At 44.2% G+C, this 19,865-nt stretch overlaps 2 protein-coding genes across 8 annotated transcripts in view; one reads left to right on the forward strand and one right to left on the reverse strand.

The window, feature by feature from the left end:
• Positions 1–7,208, reverse strand: part of RILPL2 (Rab interacting lysosomal protein like 2) — a 19,087-nt gene extending 11,879 nt beyond the window's left edge. Inside the window, exons 1-2 of one of the 2 annotated variants that reach the window (XM_023739241.1) lie at positions 6,322–6,809; positions 1,579–1,730 (exon numbers count right to left, since the gene is read on the reverse strand). In XM_023739241.1, coding sequence (XP_023595009.1) covers positions 1,579–1,730; positions 6,322–6,645 — 476 coding nt within the window. In that variant the 5' untranslated portion in view covers positions 6,646–6,809. Of the gene's footprint in view, positions 1–1,578; positions 1,731–6,321 lie in introns of both variants that reach the window. The other variant, XM_012558037.2, reaches the window with a different exon arrangement.
• Positions 7,209–11,895: 4,687 nt separating this feature from the next.
• SNRNP35 (small nuclear ribonucleoprotein U11/U12 subunit 35) lies at positions 11,896–18,877 on the forward strand. Of its 6 annotated transcripts, XM_023739245.1 has the most exons (4): positions 11,919–12,015; positions 15,576–15,667; positions 17,681–17,723; positions 18,033–18,877. In XM_023739245.1, exon 4 carries the CDS (start codon positions 18,036–18,038, stop codon positions 18,813–18,815), a length of 780 nt encoding a protein of 259 aa, XP_023595013.1. In that variant the 5' UTR covers positions 11,919–12,015; positions 15,576–15,667; positions 17,681–17,723; positions 18,033–18,035; the 3' UTR covers positions 18,816–18,877. The 6 variants fall into 6 exon arrangements, with proteins under 6 accessions (XP_023595014.1, XP_023595015.1, XP_023595013.1 ...); XM_023739246.1 differs by lacking the exon at positions 17,681–17,723 and having other exon boundaries at positions 11,896–12,015; positions 15,553–15,667; XM_023739242.1 differs by lacking the exon at positions 17,681–17,723.
• The last annotated feature ends 988 nt before the right edge of the window (positions 18,878–19,865 follow it).

The following is a 19,865-nucleotide window of genomic DNA, read 5'->3' on the forward strand; positions in this document are numbered from 1 at the left end:
CAAAAGGGGGGAAATGTGGGGATATATGCCATTTAAACATGGCTGCACTATTGACAACTGCAGCCCCCACAGGCCTCTATGCTGCACAGCATGTTGAGACTTGACTCCAACATGTTGAGACTTGTCATGATTTGTTTTCCCAAACCTATTGTCCCTTTACGGATTGGCTTGTTTACCTGAATTCCTTCTCCCTTGCCCACACCCAAAGCCCATTGTTTCGTTAATTGCTTTATTGCTTGCTGTACTGACTATAAAATAAACTCCTGGGACTGAAGCCAGGTCGACTCCTCAGAGTGACCCTCCTGGCCCCACTTCTCTGTAAGAGTTGTGCAGTTGGTTACTGTCTTCGCCGTCCCGATTACCGTCGCCACTGCGACAGGTTAGCAGTACCTGAACTGACAAGCTTGCGGTGAGCACTAATTGAAGTGATGCTTGGGAAACATTTAGATGAGTGCTCGGTAAATATTAGCTGGCACTGTGTTTTTATTCTCTTGGCCTTTCCTTCTGCGTATAAGCATATCTGCTTTGTTTAACTCGGTATTTATCAGAATTATTCGACCATAGATAGGATAAAGACCACCCTTTTCAAGAAATAGTTACATAAAGGAAGATATTTGGGGAAATGGCAGTGTAAATGGATACAGTAATTTCCAGACCTGATGGAGCAACAGCTCTTACTTCCTCACTTGTCTCCTGGTTTTCTCTCTTGCTTGTCCTATAATCCATTCTACACTGAAGCCACTGTCATCTTCTTTAACTTTTAATTTTTAAATCATTTCAAACTTACAGAAAAGCTGCAAGATTAGTACAATGATTTCCCATATTCCCTCTCCAGTTGTCTGCCTGTCTGTCCATCTGCCCATCCGTCCATCCATCCACCCACCCATCCATCCATCTTTTTTCTGAACCATTTAAGAGTAAGTTGGAGACATCTTACTCCTAAATACTTCAGTGTGTATTTCCTAAGAACAAGAACATTCTCTTACATAACCATAGTAGTTCAGATGTCAAAATTACCATATTGGTCTTTCAAAAAACAAAAAGGATCTTGTCATTCTCCTAATTAAAACTCCAATGAGTTCTCATTTCATACCTCCCCAGTCTCTTCCTGACCCACTCTACCTTGCATTCTGGGGTCCTGCCATATTGGTTTCTTGAACCGGCCACGCTGGTTCCCACCTCAGGGCCTTTGCACCTCCTACTCCATTTTGCCCCAAAATCTTTACATGGTTGCCTGGTTCTTGTCATTCACATCAAAGGGGTCTTCCCTGATCACCTAATTGAAAATAGCACACACACTCCCACCCACTGCACTTCACTCTCTATCCCACACCTTGTCTTGTATTCTTTAGAGCACCTAGCACCATTATTATGCGTGTTCATTTTGAGTTTTGTTGATTGCCTGTCTCCCCCACTAGACTAGCATGGGCTTTCTCTGTTTTGTTCACTGCTGTATCCCCAGTGCCTGGAACAGTGTACAGCACATCACTGGTCTTCAACACATTGGTTGAATGAAGAAAAGAAGGAATTTGCATCAAGGAGCGCCAGGCGAGTCTGGCTCTGCGGCAGGAGCCCCACCTCTTGTAGCACTGCAGCTCTTCCTGGGCCACCAGCAGCTGCGCCTTGAGTTTATTGCGCTCCTGCAGCACATCCCTCAGCTCCTGCAGCGTGAAGCGGGGCCTGTTGGGATCTGTCAGGTCCACCACCATTTTGTCTGGCCCCAGGCTCACCTGTAAGAAGAGACACCACTTGTACAGTTTCCCTTATGAGAATGGATTGTCCATCCCAGAAAGGAACGTTCTCTGGTTTTGTGGCTCCTAGGGACCCTGTAAAGGAGCCCTTGTGGTGCAAACGCTTAAGCACTTGGATGCCAACTGAAAGGTCGGCGGTTCGAAACCACCCAGCGTGACCATGGGAGAAAGACCTGCTGATCTGCTCAGTAAAGATCACAGCGTAGGAAACCCAATGGGGTAGTTCTATTCTGTCACATGGGGTCACTATGAGTCAGAATCAACTTGATGGCACCCAACAACAATAACAGGGACCCTGTGAGCTGAAGACTTTGCCCACTGGAAGTGTTTTGCTGATGGTAAAGAAGCAAAAGTTCTAAGTATCTGTTATGAGTTTAATTGTGTCTCCCCCAAAATATGTTGAAGTCCTACCCCTCATTGTTGTTGTGTCCTGTTAAGTCACTTCCAACTCACAGTCCTGCCCTTTAGTACCTGTGAATGTGACTTTATCTGGAAATAATGTCTTTGCAGGCATAACTAGTTAAGTTAGCATAAGGTCATAGTGAAGTAGCGTGGGCCCTAATCCAACAGGGCTGGTGGCAACGTGTGACCCTGGGCGGGATCGTGCATCAGACAAAAAATTCTATAAAGGGTATTATTGGGATATTATTATTGCTGAATTTTGAATATGGATGGTTTATAAGATCTTAGTATTCTATCAATTTTAAAGTTCCTGAGTTTGATAAATTATCGTGATTATGGAATGGTATATCTTAGGAGATACACACAAGTATTTAGAAATAAAGCATCATAACATCTGCAAGTAATTCTCAAATAGTGGAGCAAAAATATATGAATGAATAAATAATATACACACATAAATATTATTTGCGTATATATATATATGTGTCTGTGTGTGCCTATACGTACATACATACAGAGACAGATAAAGTAAAAGTATAGGAAAATGTTAACACCTGAATTGAAGTGAACTGTATACAGGTGTTCTTGTAACTTTTCCGTAGGTTTGAAATTTTTTCAAAATAAAGTTCAAATTAAGCAAAAGTTTGAAAACAACACAAATGTTCATTAATACTAGCCTAGTTAAATTAACTAAGGCACAACCACACACTGGAATACTCTACAGATGATAAAAAGGATGAGGCACGCTATAAAGAGACACACAATACCAAGCTACAGTGTTTCATCTATCAGGCTGACAAAGATCAAACAGTCTGAAAACACGTTACACTGTAAAGACTGCAGGCACTCTCCAATGGTCTGTCTCTCTGAGGGTGGCTGAGGGAGCAAGCTTGTTACGCAATTTGGAGTGCAGTTTGGCAACATCTCTCAAAATTTCCAACGCACTTTCCCTTTGACCCAATGATTCTGTTTCCTCACGGTCCTCTCTCCCTCAGAGGCCGCACAGCACACGTCAGGGTTATTCACTGTTGGCATGTGGTAAGAGCAAAAGATTGGGAAATAAATGTCTTTTGATAGGAGGCTGGTTAAAGCGGAGTTTCAAAACCATTTGCAAGTCACGGGCACTCTTGGCAGTTTGGTAAAGATCCCCTCCTAAAACAATGTTTTTAAAAGCATAAAATAAAATTCATAGGATCATAAGGAAACCAGTTAAGATGAAATACCAAAACCTATCGCGATCAAACTGATTCTGACTTATGGTAACCCTGTAGGACAGAATGGAGCCCTGGCGGCATAGTGGTTAAGAGCTCAGGTGCTAACCAAAAGGTCGGCAGTTCAAATCCACCAGCCGCTCCTTGGAAACCCTATAAGGCAGTTCTACTCTGTCCCATAGGGTCACTATGAGTCAGAACCAACTCGACAGCACCTAACAACAACCACACAGGACAGAGTAGAACTGCCCATACAGTTTCCAAGGGTGTAATCTTTACAGAAGCAAACTGCCACATCTTTCTCCCATGGAGCAGCTGGTGGGTTCAGACTGCCGACTTTCAGGTTAGCCACTGAGCTCTTTAACTACTGCACCACCAGGCCTCCTTAGATGAAATACAGTTGTCAGATATTTGAAAAACCAATGTATAATTAATATAGCTGCTTCTTTATTCATGCCTTAAATAATAGGATCTAGCTGTAGGTCTAACAACTACTGTTATTTCAAAGTAGTGCTCACCAGGAACAATGCTGTGAGATATGTGCTCTACTGTAACGTGATATGAAAAAACCTATCGCCAGCGATGCCAATCCTAAGTGTTACAGAGCAGAACGGAGCTCCATAGGGTTCCCTTGGCTATCATCTTTCCGGGAACAGATCACTAGGCCTTTCTTCTTCGGCAATTATGGGTGGATTTGAACCGCCAACCTTTCAGTTAGCAGCTGAGCGCAAACTGTGTGTGCTACTCACATACCTTGATATGACAGTATCTGTGATTTCTATTGGTGGCAGTCACCAAAAACAGAAACAAAAAAAAAACCAAACCCGTTGCAGTTGGGTTGACTCCAACTCATAGCGACAGTCACAGATACTCTTGATATTACTGCAGTTTGTCGTCTACATTCATAATTGAAGAAAATTATAAATTTCAGTTGGAGGTCGGTGAAAATAAAAATGTAATTTTATTTATAAATGTGATTTTGTTTATTAAATGTAACGTTAAATGTAAAACCACAGATCTCTTCAATTAAATCATTGTCCTCTTGGGCGGCCAGGAACTATAAGTTAAGAACATCCAGGTTGAACAGTTGATAGTACCGCACAATGGAATGTTTCAAAAGCCACTAGAAATGAAGAGGCTCTTTTTATTCTGATTTATTACAACTTCCATGTTATGGAAGTTATATATTATGATTTAGTACAATCTTCTATGTTAAATGAAAATAAGCAAAAGGCAGAACAACAATATGCTATCATTCGTCTAAAACAAATATATTCATATCTGCTTGTGTTGCATAAAGCAAGACACGAGAAATTGATCATTTTAATTTTCTCCAGGGAGAGGAACTGGGTGGCTAGGGGTGGAGAGAGATGGGGAGGGAGGTTTTTAACGGCAAACAGCTTTGTATGCTTTGGATTTAAAAAAGAAAAAAATTATTGTGTTTTCGGTAAAGATTTACACAGCAGTCTAGGTTCCCATTCAACAATTTCTACACAAGTTCTTCAGTGACGTTGGTTACATTCTTCATGATGCGCGAACATTCTCATTATTTCCGTTCTGTAGTTCCGTTTCCATTAATCTAGTTTCCCTGCCCCCTTACATTCTCATCTGTGTTTTAAAGTAATTGTTGACCATTGTACCTTTTGGATTTTGAATGTACATTTTTTGAAAAAGAAAGAACAAGGCATATTTTTATGAACTGTCTAGTGGCACTAAGCATTCATTCTCTCTGCCCTTTCCTCCCTCCCCCAGTTCTTAAGACTGTGGTTTGGGGAGAAAAAAGTGCCACCTCATCGCTGCCTGGTGAAGCTGTCCATTTTGCCCCACACAGGAAACCACCCAGCTTCTGGGCATACCACACCACCCTCAGGAACTTAGTGGGGTTTCTACACCTTTGTACCTTGGGTTGGAGGTAATGGGAAAACTGCCCAGACTGTGGGCTGACTGATCTTGCATAAGTCATTTAACTTCTCTTGAACCTCAAAAGCAAGTGGGTTGGTTCGAACCTCCAACCTTTCAGGTTAGCAGCAGAGAGCTTAACCACTGTGCCACCAGGTCCCACTCAAGACCTGCTAAATCAGAAACTTTGAGGCCAAGGGCCAGCACTCTGTGTTGTAAGGCACACTCTGTGCAAACTGATGCATGCAAACCCTTGAGAACCATGGCTGTAGGTCATGGTCAAAAATGTTGGGAGCCCCGTACCCAGCGCAGTGCCAGCACCTAGTAAGTGCTCAATAAATGTTAATCGCCATAATGGTTCTCAATGGAGGACTGGATACTTGCAGGGAATTGTTTTTGAGGGGCTTGGATGTTGAAGAAAGGCAAGGAGCCCCCAAAACTACTGCCATGAGATAATCGTTAAACCTTAAACCAAAAATATCCCCTGAAGTCTTCTTAAAACCAAACTATAGTTTAGCTTAACTAGTAAAGAATGTCTGCCTTGAGCACTGTACTCTTTTCAGAGCTATCTCTATGGGATAGGAAACCCTGGTGGTGCAGTGGTTAAGTTTGGCTGCTAACCAAAAGGTCTGCTGTTGGAATCCACCAGGCGCTCCTTGGAAACCCTATGGGGCAGTTCTACTCTGTCCTACAGGGTCGCTAGGAGTTGGATTTGACTCCACAGCAGCGAGTTTGGTTTTTTTTTTTTTTGGTTCTGTGGGATGAAATTGACAATAGCAACTCGAAAGGTCAGATAGGACGCTTAGGGGACAGTGAGTTTACGCTAACGAAAGAGAAACAACTCAGAAAAGGAAGGTGAGAATGGTTGCACAACTCGAGGAATGTAATCAATGTCACTGAATTGTACGTGTAGAAATTGTTCAACTGGCATGTGTTCTGCTGTATACATTCTCAACAACAACAACAAAAATAAAATATTAAAGAAAAGAAAGGCAAGTGGCCTCCGGTTCCGTGGACGCCCCCCACTCCCCAGGCATGCCCCCGGCGCCCACACTCACCTCCCCACCGGCCGACGGGCCCTCCCTGCGCAGCGCCTGCAACTCTTTCCTCAGGCTGTCCCTCTCCATCCGCAGCTCCTCCGCCTCCAGGCTGCCCTCATTCACCAGAGCTTCCAGCATCTCTAGGACGCGGACGATTTTGAACTGCAGCTGTGTCACGCGGGGGTCGCTGCCCAGGGCCATGAGCTCGCGGCCCATCACGTAGGAGATGTCATAGACGTCCTCGGCGGTCAGCTGGGAGGGACTCTTGTCCAGCGCCCCCTCGGGCCCTACCTCGTCCCCGTCCCCCTCTTCCTCCTCCTCGCGCAAAGGGGGCTCCTCCATGGCCACCAGGCCCTTGTAGCCTTCGAAGATACTTTCTCAGACTCTCCAAAGCCTCAACTTCCTCCCGGCGGCGCAGAGAACTTTCGGCTGGGCGAGCCCCTACCCGCAGGGGCGGGGGTGGCCCGAGCCGCCAATCAGCGCTGCGGGGGGCGTGCCGGGCGCGGGGCGCAAGGTCCCCAGGAGGACGCGCCGGAAGGCGGACTCTGGACAGCGCGCTGGGGTGAGGTCCGGGGCACGAAGAGACAGCTGAGCCGGACAGCAGCCGAGAAGAGGAACGACGACAACCGAGAAGTGGGGAAAGCGCTTTTCCAAGCCTGGGAGCCGTAGCCAGCTCGGGGGAAGCGGGGATCTGAGCTCCGCCCTTAGTGCCAGGGCTTGTGAAGCTGTGTTTCCATGGAGACAGGAGGCGGAGTTTCCACGTTGAGGTCCAGGAAAGAGGGTCAAAGGACCCAACTTGTTCCTTTCTATACTCAAAGCTTTACAGCCCTAGAATTTGCAGCGTATGTGGAGGAACATCCGGGGCTGTCTTGGAGGGGATTTCCCGAAGCCTGCGGCAAATTAGGGACAGAGCTGCTGTGAGCAGCGTACTGGACAGAGCACTGTACGGAAATCAGGCGGCCTGAGGTTTCGCAAAGCGCCCAGGCCAACTGTCATCATCACCTGACTTCACTCTGATCCTCAGTAAAACGGAGAGCCCCTGCCCCATCCACTTTACTGACTCTTAGGGCAAGTTACTTAATTTGTGAGCTTCGGTTTCCTCCTCTGTATAATGTGGGCAGTAACAGTACATTTTTAAAGTACAGACTAATGACTTTGCTAGGAGTCCCTGGGTGGCACAAATGGGTAATCGCTGGACTGATAGCCAAAAGGTTGGTGGGTTGAATCCACCTAGAGGCGCCTGGGAAGACAGGTCTGGCGATCTGCTTCTGAAAGGTCACACCCTTGAAAACTCTATAGAGCACCGTTACTCTGCACACATGGGGTTGCCATGAGTTGGAATACAGTCCACTGGCAACTAACGACAACAATACTTAGTGCTGGCGGTGCTTCTAGGAATATATGAAATCATGACATAAGGGGAGTGAGCTGCTGCCATCTCTTCATTCTTCAACTCTTATTTATGAAGGAACCGCTTGTGTACCGGACACTTTCCTACATGGGTGGGGGTGGAGGAGTAATCAAGTCAAAAATCATTGTGTGCTTTGAAACATTCTACAGATACACAGGATCAGTATTACTGAGAATATTAGCAGTGTGGGTTACTAAAATTGAGTTACTTTAGGTTTGATTAGAGGTTTGTAAAGGTCATAGAAAATTCAGCAATGGAACTTTTGTCTTTTCCAAGAGTATACTGGCAACTTTCTCAGAAGCAGATGTACGTAATTATCTCCACACTGAGGTTCTAGAACCACAGTAGAAAGTATACAAGGAGTGTACAAAAAACAAAGCAAGCAGACATTATTTTCAGAGAGTACAGTGTCCTAACAATCAAAGCAGAGTTTCTGCACAAGTGGCTGAGTAACCCACAGTTCAGACGGGAGCTACAGCAAGTGATTAAAAACCGAGATAAAATATTAGGGTTACCACAAAGAAAATGTAGATTTTATATAATGGATTATTATTCAGTCATAATGAGGAATGAAGTTCTGATACATGCTATGATATGAATGAATCTTGAGAACATTATGCCCAGTGGAAGAAGCCACTCACAAAAGACCACGTATTATACTGTATTGTGGTACTGTGACGTTACAAGCAAAAATTTAAATGTAATCATATGAAATATACTGTAATATTTTAAAATTTCTTTCTTCGTTTTTTTTTTTTTTTTTGAACTATATCTGGTGCCTTGAGAACTAGAAATAGACTTCCCAGAGCAAGGTCAACAGAAAGAATTCAATGTTATACTGAGTTTCTTTTTTTTATCTTCACTCTCCCCAGTATCTTCTGCATCACTGTCCTTGTTAAAAGTTCCTTCTGCTTTTACAGTTCCCTAGAAATTCATCCTCTGAGGTGCCATAGCTTCCTTCCTCTATGCTTTACATCCTTTTGCCACACAGTAAATCCCAGTAAGTCATAACTTAAAAATGTCAAAATGTCTTCCATTGAGTAGATATGCTTTTGATATAAAATTCAAAGATTCTTATGTTCATTAATTTAACCGTGTATTTACTGAGCATTTACTCTTTGCAAAGTCTTCAGTATAGTAGTCAAAAGGACTGTGGAGTTAGCAATCCTTGACTTGAACCCCGCAATTGCTACTCGCTAGTTTATAAACTTGACCAATTTTCCAAATCTCTCTGAACCACTGGTTCCTCACTGTAATCTGGAAAAAATAAAAGTATCTATTCCCCAAGACTGACGTGAGGATTAAGTGAGATTACACATGCATAGTGCCTACGACAGGGTCTAGCATCAATGAATGTTGGCTATTTTTATAAAATGTTAATAATCTTCTCTTGTTGTTGTTACGTGCTGTTGAGTTGGTTCCAACTCATAGCAACCCTTTGTACAACAGAAAGAAACACTTCGTGGTCCTGAGCCATCCTCATGGTCATTGTTATGCTTGAGCCCACTGTGTCAATCTATCTCATTGAGGGTCTTCCTCTTTTTTGATGACTCGCTGCTTTTACCAAGCATGATGTCCTTCTCTGGGGATTGACCCCTCCTGATAACATGTACAGAAGTCACTTGTCTTAGATACCTCATAAAATTTGATACTCTATTGGAATGTAATCATAGCTCTTCTCTCTCCCTCTCCGTTGGGAAATTATGAAAATGACTACAATGAGTTATAGCAGAGGTTCTTAAAGTGTGTTCTGGAACCAACAGCATCAGCATCACCTGGAAACTTGTTAGAAATGCAAATTAATGGGTGCCACCCTAGAGCTACTGAATCAGAAACTCCCGGGGTGGAGCCCAGCCATCTGTGTTTTAACAAGACTTCCAGGTAATTCTGATTCACACTTAAATTTGAGAACAAATGAGTGAGTTCCACAGCCAGACCACAAGGGTTCAAATCCTGGCCCAGCCATTTGTAAGCTGTGTGGCTGCAGGCAAGTAAATTACCCCCTGGGCTCAGTTTTCCCAACTGTAAAATGGGGATAATTACAGAATCTACTTGATAAGATTGTAGTGAAGTACTTAGAAAAGTGGCTGGCACATAATAAGTGCTCAATAAATTTCAGCTATTATTATAAACTATGTTTGTCACAAAGGTATTAAGTATAAGAAATTTCCCAAGTTTGTACAATTATTTGGGAATAGGGTATGTAGTTGGGCCAATAACACATATAGAACACGGCTACAACAAAGCTTAAAAAGAAGTCCCGTTGATATATCCTGATACAAAGGTTTAACAAATATTTCCCTTTTCCCCTGAGATTTAACACAGGCATACAGTGGCACGCAGCTGCATTTTTCTTTTCCCTTCCTTTGGACAGAAACCAAAGAATGACTGAAAAAGGGAACATGAAATAAGGTCATGCCTTATTCATAGTTAAGCAAAGAAAACAGTAAAATGGGAAACAAAAGTAAGTGGGTGGTCACACTTAATAAAAATAAAACTGTAAATGTTTGGGGCTGATATCTACAAATATGAAAGTTCCGTTAGCAAATATCTTCCCATTTGGCACATCAAGCAAATTAAGTCTTATGCTCTTCTGAATATCTGTGGCAACACTTTCTGAGTGGCACACTCAATATGGACTTCCTGTTCTTCATATAATTTTTAGGTTGTTACTCTTAAATCATGCAAGGAAACAGCAACGATTTGGAGATTTCCCTGTTTCGTTTAAATGCCTGTAACTCTGGGCCAATGACTTCATCCCTAGGAGTTGAAGGTTTTAACAAAAATAATTTGGTGGCAGGAAGGGTGGTGACCAGGCACTTGTTTTGAGTCTTTGTTTGCATAAGAGGACTTTTGCTTTCTTTTTTTTACTTAGATGATGTTATTCGGGGTGTGTGTTTGTGGACGGCGGCATTAAAGGAGATTTCAGCTTGCTTACTTTGGACAGGAAAAACTAATCACTAGAAAAGGACATCAAGTTTGGTAATGTAGATGGTCAGCGAAAAGGACCGAAACCCTCAATGAGATGCACTGGTACAACAGCCACAACAAACATACCAACAATTGTGGAGACAGCAAAGGACCCGGGCAACGTTTAGTTGTTATACATAAGGTTGCCACGAGCTGGGGCCACACGACGGTAACTAACAACAGTCATTAGAAATAAGACTACCTTCTAAGAGTAAGATTGGAATCAAAATGAGATCAGTCATCTACAGAAGCCACCCACTAGTAAGGATTAATCAGAAAAAGGCGTGGCTGAGGAATTTCACAAATTTAAGCAAGCAGGTTTTTAACAACGAATATCAAGTTGTAACAGGATCACGTCCTAATGTAATAGAATGTATTGACCGATCCAAAAAGAAACGTCAGCGGAATGTGTTCATCTATCCATTCTGTAAATATTTATCGACCACACGGTCTCTGCCGTCCCCTCCCCATAAAAAACTTCGCCAAGTTCTTCAGTATGCTTAAAGAATCACCCGGGGACTTGCTAAAAATGCAAATTTCCGGAAATTCTGAGTTCATAGATTTGGGGGTGGGATGCCCCTCTTTTTTATTTTTATTTTTTTTGGTTAGAGTGGTTAAGAGCTCGGCGGCTATCCAAAAAAAGGTTGGCAGTTCGAATCCACCAGCAGCTCCTTGGCAACCGTATGAGGCACTTCTGCTCTGTACTACAGGGTCGCTGTGAGTCGGAATTCACTCGACGAGCACGGGTTCGGTTTTTTTGGTTTTTGGTACTAAAGTCAATGGCCGGAAGTTCATTTTGAGAAACTGTTTTTCGCGTGGGGGGAACGAATTTATTAAATCTACGGGTTATTGAAACTCTGAAAAAACGTACAAAATTTCATGTGAACCGGCATATGCATTTTCTAAGGAATAAACCATAATGAAATCAGATTCTCAAAAGTGAGTCTATGAACCAAAAGATCCCTTCGCTACGGGAGAGAAATTCAACTGCTTGAAAACAACTGCACATTCGGAAGTTTTTCAACGCAACTGCTCAATTTAGCAATTTTGGTCTTCGCATAGAAAATTTAAAAAAAATTAAAAGCTAATTTTCCTAGAAGTTATACGACCCCGATCCTCGATGCATGTATTAATTTTCTTAAAAAAAAAAAAAAAACAAACAACAACAACAAAAAAAAAAAAAAAAAAAAAAAAAAAAAAAAAACCCCACTGCCTGTGGCGAATCTGCTTCTCTCAATGCAAAGGTCCGGCTGAGACAGGCATGAGGAATCTTCCGTCGCTTCGATCCGGGCGCCAGTCTCCGTGAGAAAGGAAACCCGAATCTTGCTGAGGTGAGTGGAAGCGGTATGGAAAGAGCGGGGCCCACACTGACGAGACAGAAGACGCAATTTCGGCGTGGACGGTGCATCTGCGCGTGTATGGGCCGCCATGTTAAAAACTGGCAAAGGGGTAGACCTTTTGGGGTTGTGTTGAGGGGAGTGGGGAGAAGAGGTAGGCTGGGAAGAAGAGCCTTTCCACCCTACGCCCACCCAGAAAGTGAGGGGCCTTGAGGGCCGGCGGCCAAGGCGAATACGTATGGAGGGATTGGGATAATAGGTTTTTCCACCGAGACTTCCACCTTTGCGCTTACGGTGCTACTGCGCATGCCCGGGGAGGCGTTGATGGGCTCTTCATTTTTGTAGCACAACTGGGTGGAAAGCGTGGGAAAGTCGTACCCAAAGACCCGGTAAGAAGGCGTGACTTTTTTAAAAAAAATAAGTTTCGTCTGTGTCATAATTAATAATTAGAAGGCACTTTTATAGACATTTCTTACGTTATCTCCACAAAAGCCCAGTGAGGTGGCATTGAGCTACATTTTACAGTTAAGAATCCCAAAGCTCAAAATTTAAGATTTAAGCGTGGGTGTTCTGACTCCCGATCCAGTGCTCTTTTTCACTTTCCTACCTCAGTCCCCACTCTTTATCTCTCAGATCTCATCCCCATTTAAGAAGTAATGATGAGAATAAAAATCCAAAGAGATCGTGGTAGGAAATCTCAAAATAATGCTGCAACGGAGGAAAGTACATGTAGGAGGATTAATGAGAAGCAGCAAAGCCTGCTGCTCTCTTGGCATTTAGTGTTGATAGAAGAACGCAGATGGGGGAGCCAACAGAACATCCACATTTATCTCTTTGTAACTGTCTTCAGATTTTAATTTGAAGAACTCGTAAAGCTTTGAACAGGAGCTCTATTATAATAATATCAGTTTTTAGAGTGGATCTTTGTGACCATTTTCTGTTGAATGAGGAAAGGATTCTTTCTTACTTGGGGTGTGGAGGAAGTTTTCAGGCTCACAAACCCAGAATCCTGGTGGATTTTTTTTTTTTTTTTTTTTTTACATTCCATCTCCAAAGCTTTATGTTTCATGCAAGCTATTTAAAGAATGGTTAAGAACTCGAGCTCTGTAATCGAAACAGCCTTTGGATTCTAACCCCCTGGCTGGGCTACTTCTTAGTTTTGTGATTGGGGCAAAAGACAAGGTTCTTGTGTCTCACTTTCCTCATCTGAAGTGGCAATAACAAACAAGATGGTATTGTTTTGAGGGTGAGATGATTTTAGTGCTTAGCACAGTGCCCGGTGCCTCCTAAATGTTCAGTACAAATTAACTGTAATTATTATAATCCTTAGTTTTTCCTGCAACTCTGTGATGGAGGAGGTGAGTAAGATTAGAATCCAAGAATTGTAGGTAGACCTAAACGACATAGCGCAGTATTTTCTCTTCCCGTGGACGAGGCACAAAGTGAGTGGGGGGCGGAGCCTAGATCGGGACCAAAGCGGTCTCACTCTCTTCCAGTGCTCTCTTCAAGGCTCCAGCTGTTTCTCAACCTTTTACTGATAAGGACACCAGAGAGGCGGCTTCACCAAAGTTGCTTGTTAACGATGACAGACATACGTTGCCCTTTTTTTTTTTTTTTTTAATTGTGCTTATGGGGAAAGTTCACAGCTCAATTTCTCATACAAAAATTTATACACGTATTGTTTTGTGACCCTAGTTGCAATCCCTGTAATGTGACAGCACACTCCCCCTTTCCTCCCTGGGTTTCCTGTATCCATCCAACCAAGTTCCTGTCCCTTCCTGCCTTCTCATCCTGCCTCTGGACAGGAGCCACCCATTTGGTCTCGTGTATTTGCTTGAACTAAGAAGCACACTCCTCACGAGTATTATTTTATGTTTCATAGTGCAGTCTAATCTTTGTCTGAACAGTGGGCATCAGAAATAGTTTTAGTTCTGGTTAACAGAGCATCTGGGGGCCATGGTTTCAGGGGTTCCTCCAGTCTCAGTCAAACCATTAAGTCTGGTCTTTTTACCTGAATTTGAGTTCTGCACCACACTCTTCTCCTGCTTCATCAGGGACTCTTTGTTGTGTTCCCTGTCAGGGAGGTCACTGGTGGTAGCTGGGTACCATCTAGTTCTTCTGGGGTTAGGCTGATGGAGTCTCTGGTTTATGTGGCCCTTTTGTCTCTTGACATTGCCTTATTTTTACAGCGTAGTGGCAGACGGTGTACTGTTGAGGTCCTGCCTCTCAGTTCTCAAATGAAGTGATCCTTTTTACCTGACTTGGACAGAAAAGCTCTGTGAATTTTGATTGGAGTTGGTTCAGTTCCATAGTATTTATCAGGAAGTGTCCTAGGATCTGGAGACAAAGCAAGGCAGGCACTAGACTGAAGAGTGGTTTCTGGATTGGGGGAAAAAAAAAGTTGCCATTGAGTTGATCCCAACTCAGTGGCAACCCCACGTGTTACACAGTAGTACTGAGCTATCTAGGGTTTTCTTGGCTGGAATCTTTACGGAAGTGGATTACCAGGCCTTTCTTCTTAGGTGCCTCTGGGTGGACTCAAATCACCAACCTTTTGGTTAGTAGGGGAGGGCAAACCTTTTGCACCACCCAGAGGCCTGATTGGGCAACATGGGATCCTTACTACAGAAGAGGTACAGTGAGCTGTGGGAGAGGCAGATTTGCTTCATTTAGGAGGGGCTTGAAGCTTGACTTGGATGGACGGTAGAATTTTCACAAGTGGCGATGTGGGAAGTGGAAGGGAAGAGAATAGTCCCAGCAGTGGAAATTCTACAGGGAAGGACACGGGATCAGGGTGCTTTCAGAGGAGGAGGAGGGATCCTGCCTGGTTTAAGAATAGGGTTAGCCAGAACCTCGAATTCCTAAAAAACAAAAACAGACCTATTGGACTGGCTGAGACTGGAGGACTCCCTGAGACTGTTGCCCAGAGATACTCTTCAGACCGTGAACCGAAACTAACCCCAAGATCACCCTGTAGCTAAATAACAGATTGGCTCACAAAATAATGAATATCAACTGTAAGTACTGTGCTCTGAAACCAAATGGTCAACAGTTTTTTTAAAACAAAGATGACAGTGTTAGGGGGCAGGGAAATTCAATTAATGGAAGTGGAACAACCAGGACAGAAATAATGAGAAGGTTTACGCAGTGTGAAGAATGTAACCAATGTCACAGAACAACTTGTGTAGAAATTGTTGAATGGGAACCTACTGCTGTGTAAACCTTCACCAATAACACGATAAAATATTATTTTAAAAAGAAATAGTGATGTGGTATGGTGAGATGCTGAGTGAGGGTTTTGACTGCTGCACCACTGGCTTTGAGTTTTATTTTGTAGGTGTCTGGCTTTCGTAGTGGGGGAAAAATAAGTCCACAGTGTACCCCATAAGCAGTCACTCCACCACATAACCCATCAGCTGAACAACAAAAAGGACCCTTGAGGGCAATCGAGAGAAAAGTTGCAGACGCATTAGGAATGAGGATCACCATATGTATTTCACAGAGCCCTGGTTTCTAAATAATGTCTTTCAGCATTGACTCTACACCTTTTACAGAGGCGGTCATCGAAGTATTAGCAGTGTCTGAAATGTTGGCAAGCACCTTATTCCAGCAAAGACTCACATGAATTCATTACCCTGGATCAGAAGTAAGGACGACTGGAGTGGGCTTGCTGGGCTAAAATTGCCCTTGCGATCAGTTCTCATGCTCCAAGGCATAAACTGCAGCAAGGAGTCTGCGGGTGGGTCACTGTGGTCTTAGCTTTGCTCTCTGTTTACTGCAGAAGGCTGCATTCAAATCACCATTTCCCCTTGTGGGTTTTTTTTTTAAAGTCCTTATCTTTCAGTGATGCATACTGAGGTATGTACAGATGAATGATGTAATGTCTAGAAATTGCTTCAAAATAATCCAAGGGCAGGGATGTGAGTGGGGTGGAGATGAAACAAGACTGGCCACATGCTGGTCATGGTTGGAGCCTGGTGAGTTCATGGAGGGTTCTTTTTTTTTTTTTTTTTAATTGTACTTTAGATGAAGGTTTACAGAACAAATAGTTTCTCATTAAACAGTACACATAGTGTTTTATGACATTAGTTAACAACCTCATGACATGTCAACACTCTCCCCTCTTGACCTTGGAGGACCTTTTTTTTGGTGAAAATATACATAGCCAAAGGTACACCATTTCAAAAGTTTCTACATGTACAATTCAGTGACATCGATTACATTCTTCCAGTTGTACTGCTATTCTCACTATCCTTTTCCAAATTATTCCATCACTGTTATCTTCAACTCACTGCCCCCTAGGCTTCCCATCAAACCTTTTGAGTTGCTGTTGTCAATTTGATCCCACATAGATAATTCCTTTTTTTTTTTTGTACCTTAGATGAAAGTTTGCAGAACAAATAGTTCCTCACTGAACAGTTAGTACACATATTGCCCTATGACAATGGTTAACAACCCCACGACATGTCAACACTGTCCCTTCTCAACCTTGGGTTCCCTATCACCAGCTTTCCTGTCCCCTCCTGCCTTCTAGTCCTTGTCCCTGGACTGCTGTACCTCATTAGTCCCATTTTGCTTTATGAGGCTGTCCAGTCCCCGGCTGAATGGTGAACTTCGGGAGTGACTTCACCACTAAGCTAAAAGGGTGTCCAGGGGCCATACTCTAGGGCTTTCTCCAGTCTGTCAGGCCAGTAAATCTGGTCTTTTTTCTGTGAGTTAGAATTTTGTTCTACATCCTTCTCCAGCTCTGTCCAGGACCCTCTATTGTGATCACGGTCAGAGCAGTCAGTGGTGGTAGCCGGGCACCATCTAGCTGTACTGGAAGTCTGGTGGAGGCCATGGTAGCTGTGGTCCATTAGTCCTTTGGGCTGATCTTTTCCTTGTATCGTATTCTCTTCATTCTCCCTTGCTCCCAAAGGGGTGAGACCAGTGGAGTACCTTAGATGGCTGCTCACGGGCTTTTAAGACCCCAGATGCTACTCACCAAGGTAGAATGCACAACATCGTCTTTATAAACTGTTACGCCAGTTGAGCTAGATGTTCCCTGAGACCATGGTCCCCACAGCTCATGGAGGGTTCTTACACTGTTCTCTACGTTGTGTTGAATGTGTATTTTACTCTGCAGACCTGCTGGAGTTAAAAATAAGGCTCTGTAAAAGAGTTAAAGAGGCTTGGATGACTCCACCTTGGCCCCCCTCATTTGAAATTCCCATCTCCTTTTCACCTCATTGGGATCCATGTTTCTGCCTGCACATTTGCTTCCTCCCTCAGAAATTTTAGTTCAGACATTAAACAGACTTCTGAATAAATAAGTTTAAATGTTTGTGCGTTCTGTACATCCTGCTCTTACATGAACTGATGTAACAAAACAGATGAAAGATGCTTTGCTTTGTTTCTCTGTCTGCCTTTTACCTGTTGTAAAAACTCCTAGCTTTACTCTGCCCGGCGAAGCATCTCTCGCTGACACCTTGCTGCCTGTTTCTGAAACCAAATAAACTCTGTAAAATTAAGTTTGTCAGAATTTTTGAAATAGTTGGCACGTTTGGAATTCCTGGTAGTGAAGAGTTTTTTGAAATGCGGCTTTTCACAGCAATTCCTGAGTGGGTTTTCCTAGGGCCATTTATAAGTCCTTGAAAGGTGAGCCTCGATTTTCATCCAGGCTCGGCTCCACGACTGGTCGACCGCACCAGACATTGTCATTGGTAAGTGCCCTCGTGTGGCTCAGCAGGGCGATACACACATGGATCGAACGCAAGCACACCGTTGTCCTCTGCTTTGTCCTGATAGGAGGGTGGAGGGATGGGTGTGAGCCATCTCTGTGCCTGACTTCGATACTGACTCCCCTGCTTGCTAGCTGGGAGGCCTTGGCCTCTGCGGGGATCTGCTTCCTTCGCTAACTGCAGGAAGGGCTGAGTAATAGTACCTACTTCATCGGGTTGGTGGGAGGATTACATAATGGGTGCCTGGCACAGAGCAGACGCTACCTGAATGCTTGCTCTTATCCTTCTCAGAACATGAACAAGTGGATGCCCATCGCCAAGGAGTATGACCCACTGAAAGCCGGCAGCATCGATGGCACCGACGAAGAACCACATGACCGGGCAGTCTGGAGGGCAATGCTGGCCCGCTATGTCCCCAACAAAGGCGTCACAGGAGATCCCCTTCTCACCCTGTTTGTGGCCAGACTCAACCTGCAGACCAAAGAGGACAAGTTAAAGGAGGTGTTTTCCCGATACGGTGACATCCGGCGGCTTCGGCTGGTTAGGGACTTGGTCACCGGCTTTTCAAAAGGCTACGCCTTCATAGAATACAAGGATGAACGTTCCCTGTTGAACGCTTACAGAGATGCAGATGGCCTCGTCATCGACCAGCATGAGATATTTGTGGACTATGAGCTGGAAAGGACTCTCAAAGGGTGGATTCCTCGGCGGCTCGGAGGAGGTCTCGGGGGGAAAAAGGAATCTGGGCAGCTGAGATTTGGGGGACGGGATCGGCCTTTTCGAAAACCTATTAATCTGCCTGTTGTTAAGAACGAACTCTACAGAGAGGGAAAAAGGGAAAGGAGGGAGCGGTCTCCGTCCCGGGAAAGACACTGGGACTCGAGGCCGAGGGATCGAGACCACGACAGGGGCCGTGAGAAGCGGTGGCAGGAAAGAGAGCCAGCCAGGGTGTGGCCTGAAAATGACTGGGAGAGAGAGAGGGATTTTAGAGATAACAGGATCAAGGGCAGGGAGAAGAGGGACAGAAGTAAATGGAGGCTCAACAGTAAAATAGAAGATGAAGATAAAGCCTAAGTGATTTGCATGGACTTTTTATACAAAGTGTAAGTCTCGAGTGAATAAACGTCACTGATGATAACAAGGTTGGAGTAAGTTTTCCTTCCAGTCTCGAACACAGGTTCAAGCTGAACACACTGACATTATGAATTTATCTTCTTCATTCTCTGTATGAGCTTCCTGTGGCTGCTGTAACAAAATACAACAGATTGGGGGGGCTTAAAACAACACATTGATTCTCTCACAGTTCTGCAGCCCAGAAGTCTGAAATCAAGGTGTTGGCAGGGCCATGCCCCCTCTGCAGGCTGCAGGCTGTACAGGAATCCCTCTTGGCCTCTCTTAGCTTCTAGCAGTTCCAGGAAATCCTTAGCGTTCCTTGGCTTGGAGCTGAATCACTCCAGTCTCTACATCTGTCTCCATGTGGCCGTCTTCCCTGTGTGTTCATCTTCTTTGCCTTTTACGAGGATACCAGTCATAAAGAGATGAGGGCCCACGCTACTCCAGTAAGACCTTATGTTAGCTAATAACATCTGCAAAGACCCTACTTCCAAACAAGATCGCGTTCACAGGTAGCAGGGGTTAGGATGTCAACATACCGTTTTGGAGGACAGTCTAACGCATAACCACCTGCTCCTAGTTTATCCTGCAGTCTTGTGCACACATGAGAAAGGGTGTATTTACCTGCAGCAGTTTGTGGGAATGCAAGTGGAATGAACTTAACCTGCCCGTGAGTGGGAGGTTGGATAAGCGTTAATAAATCGTACACGTATACAATAGGCCACGGTTTCTCAACTTTGGCACTGTTGGCATTTGGGACCAGGTAACGTGGGGGGGGCTGTCCTGTAGGGTGTTTAGCAGTCTTCCTGGCCTGCAGCATTCCCCTCTCCAGCTGCAACAACCAAAAATGTCTCTACCTGTTGCTGTCGATTCCAACTCACAGTGTCCTTACAGGACAGAGTAGAACTGCCCCATAGGATTTCCAAAGAGCAGCTGGTGCATTTAACCTGCTGACCTGGTCTCTAGACACTGTCAAATGTCCCCTGGAAGAGCAACATTGCCCTGGATTGG

The sequence above is a fragment of the Trichechus manatus genome, unplaced genomic scaffold (assembly GCF_000243295.1).
Source record: "Trichechus manatus latirostris isolate Lorelei unplaced genomic scaffold, TriManLat1.0 scaffold00131, whole genome shotgun sequence".
In the NCBI taxonomy this organism is placed as follows: Eukaryota; Metazoa; Chordata; class Mammalia; order Sirenia; family Trichechidae; genus Trichechus; species Trichechus manatus.

Excerpts from the sequence above, each read along its gene's own strand:
- SNRNP35 (XM_023739246.1), top strand. The coding sequence starts at position 18,036 with ATGAACAAGTGGATGCCCATCGCCAAGGAGTATGACCCACTGAAAGCC.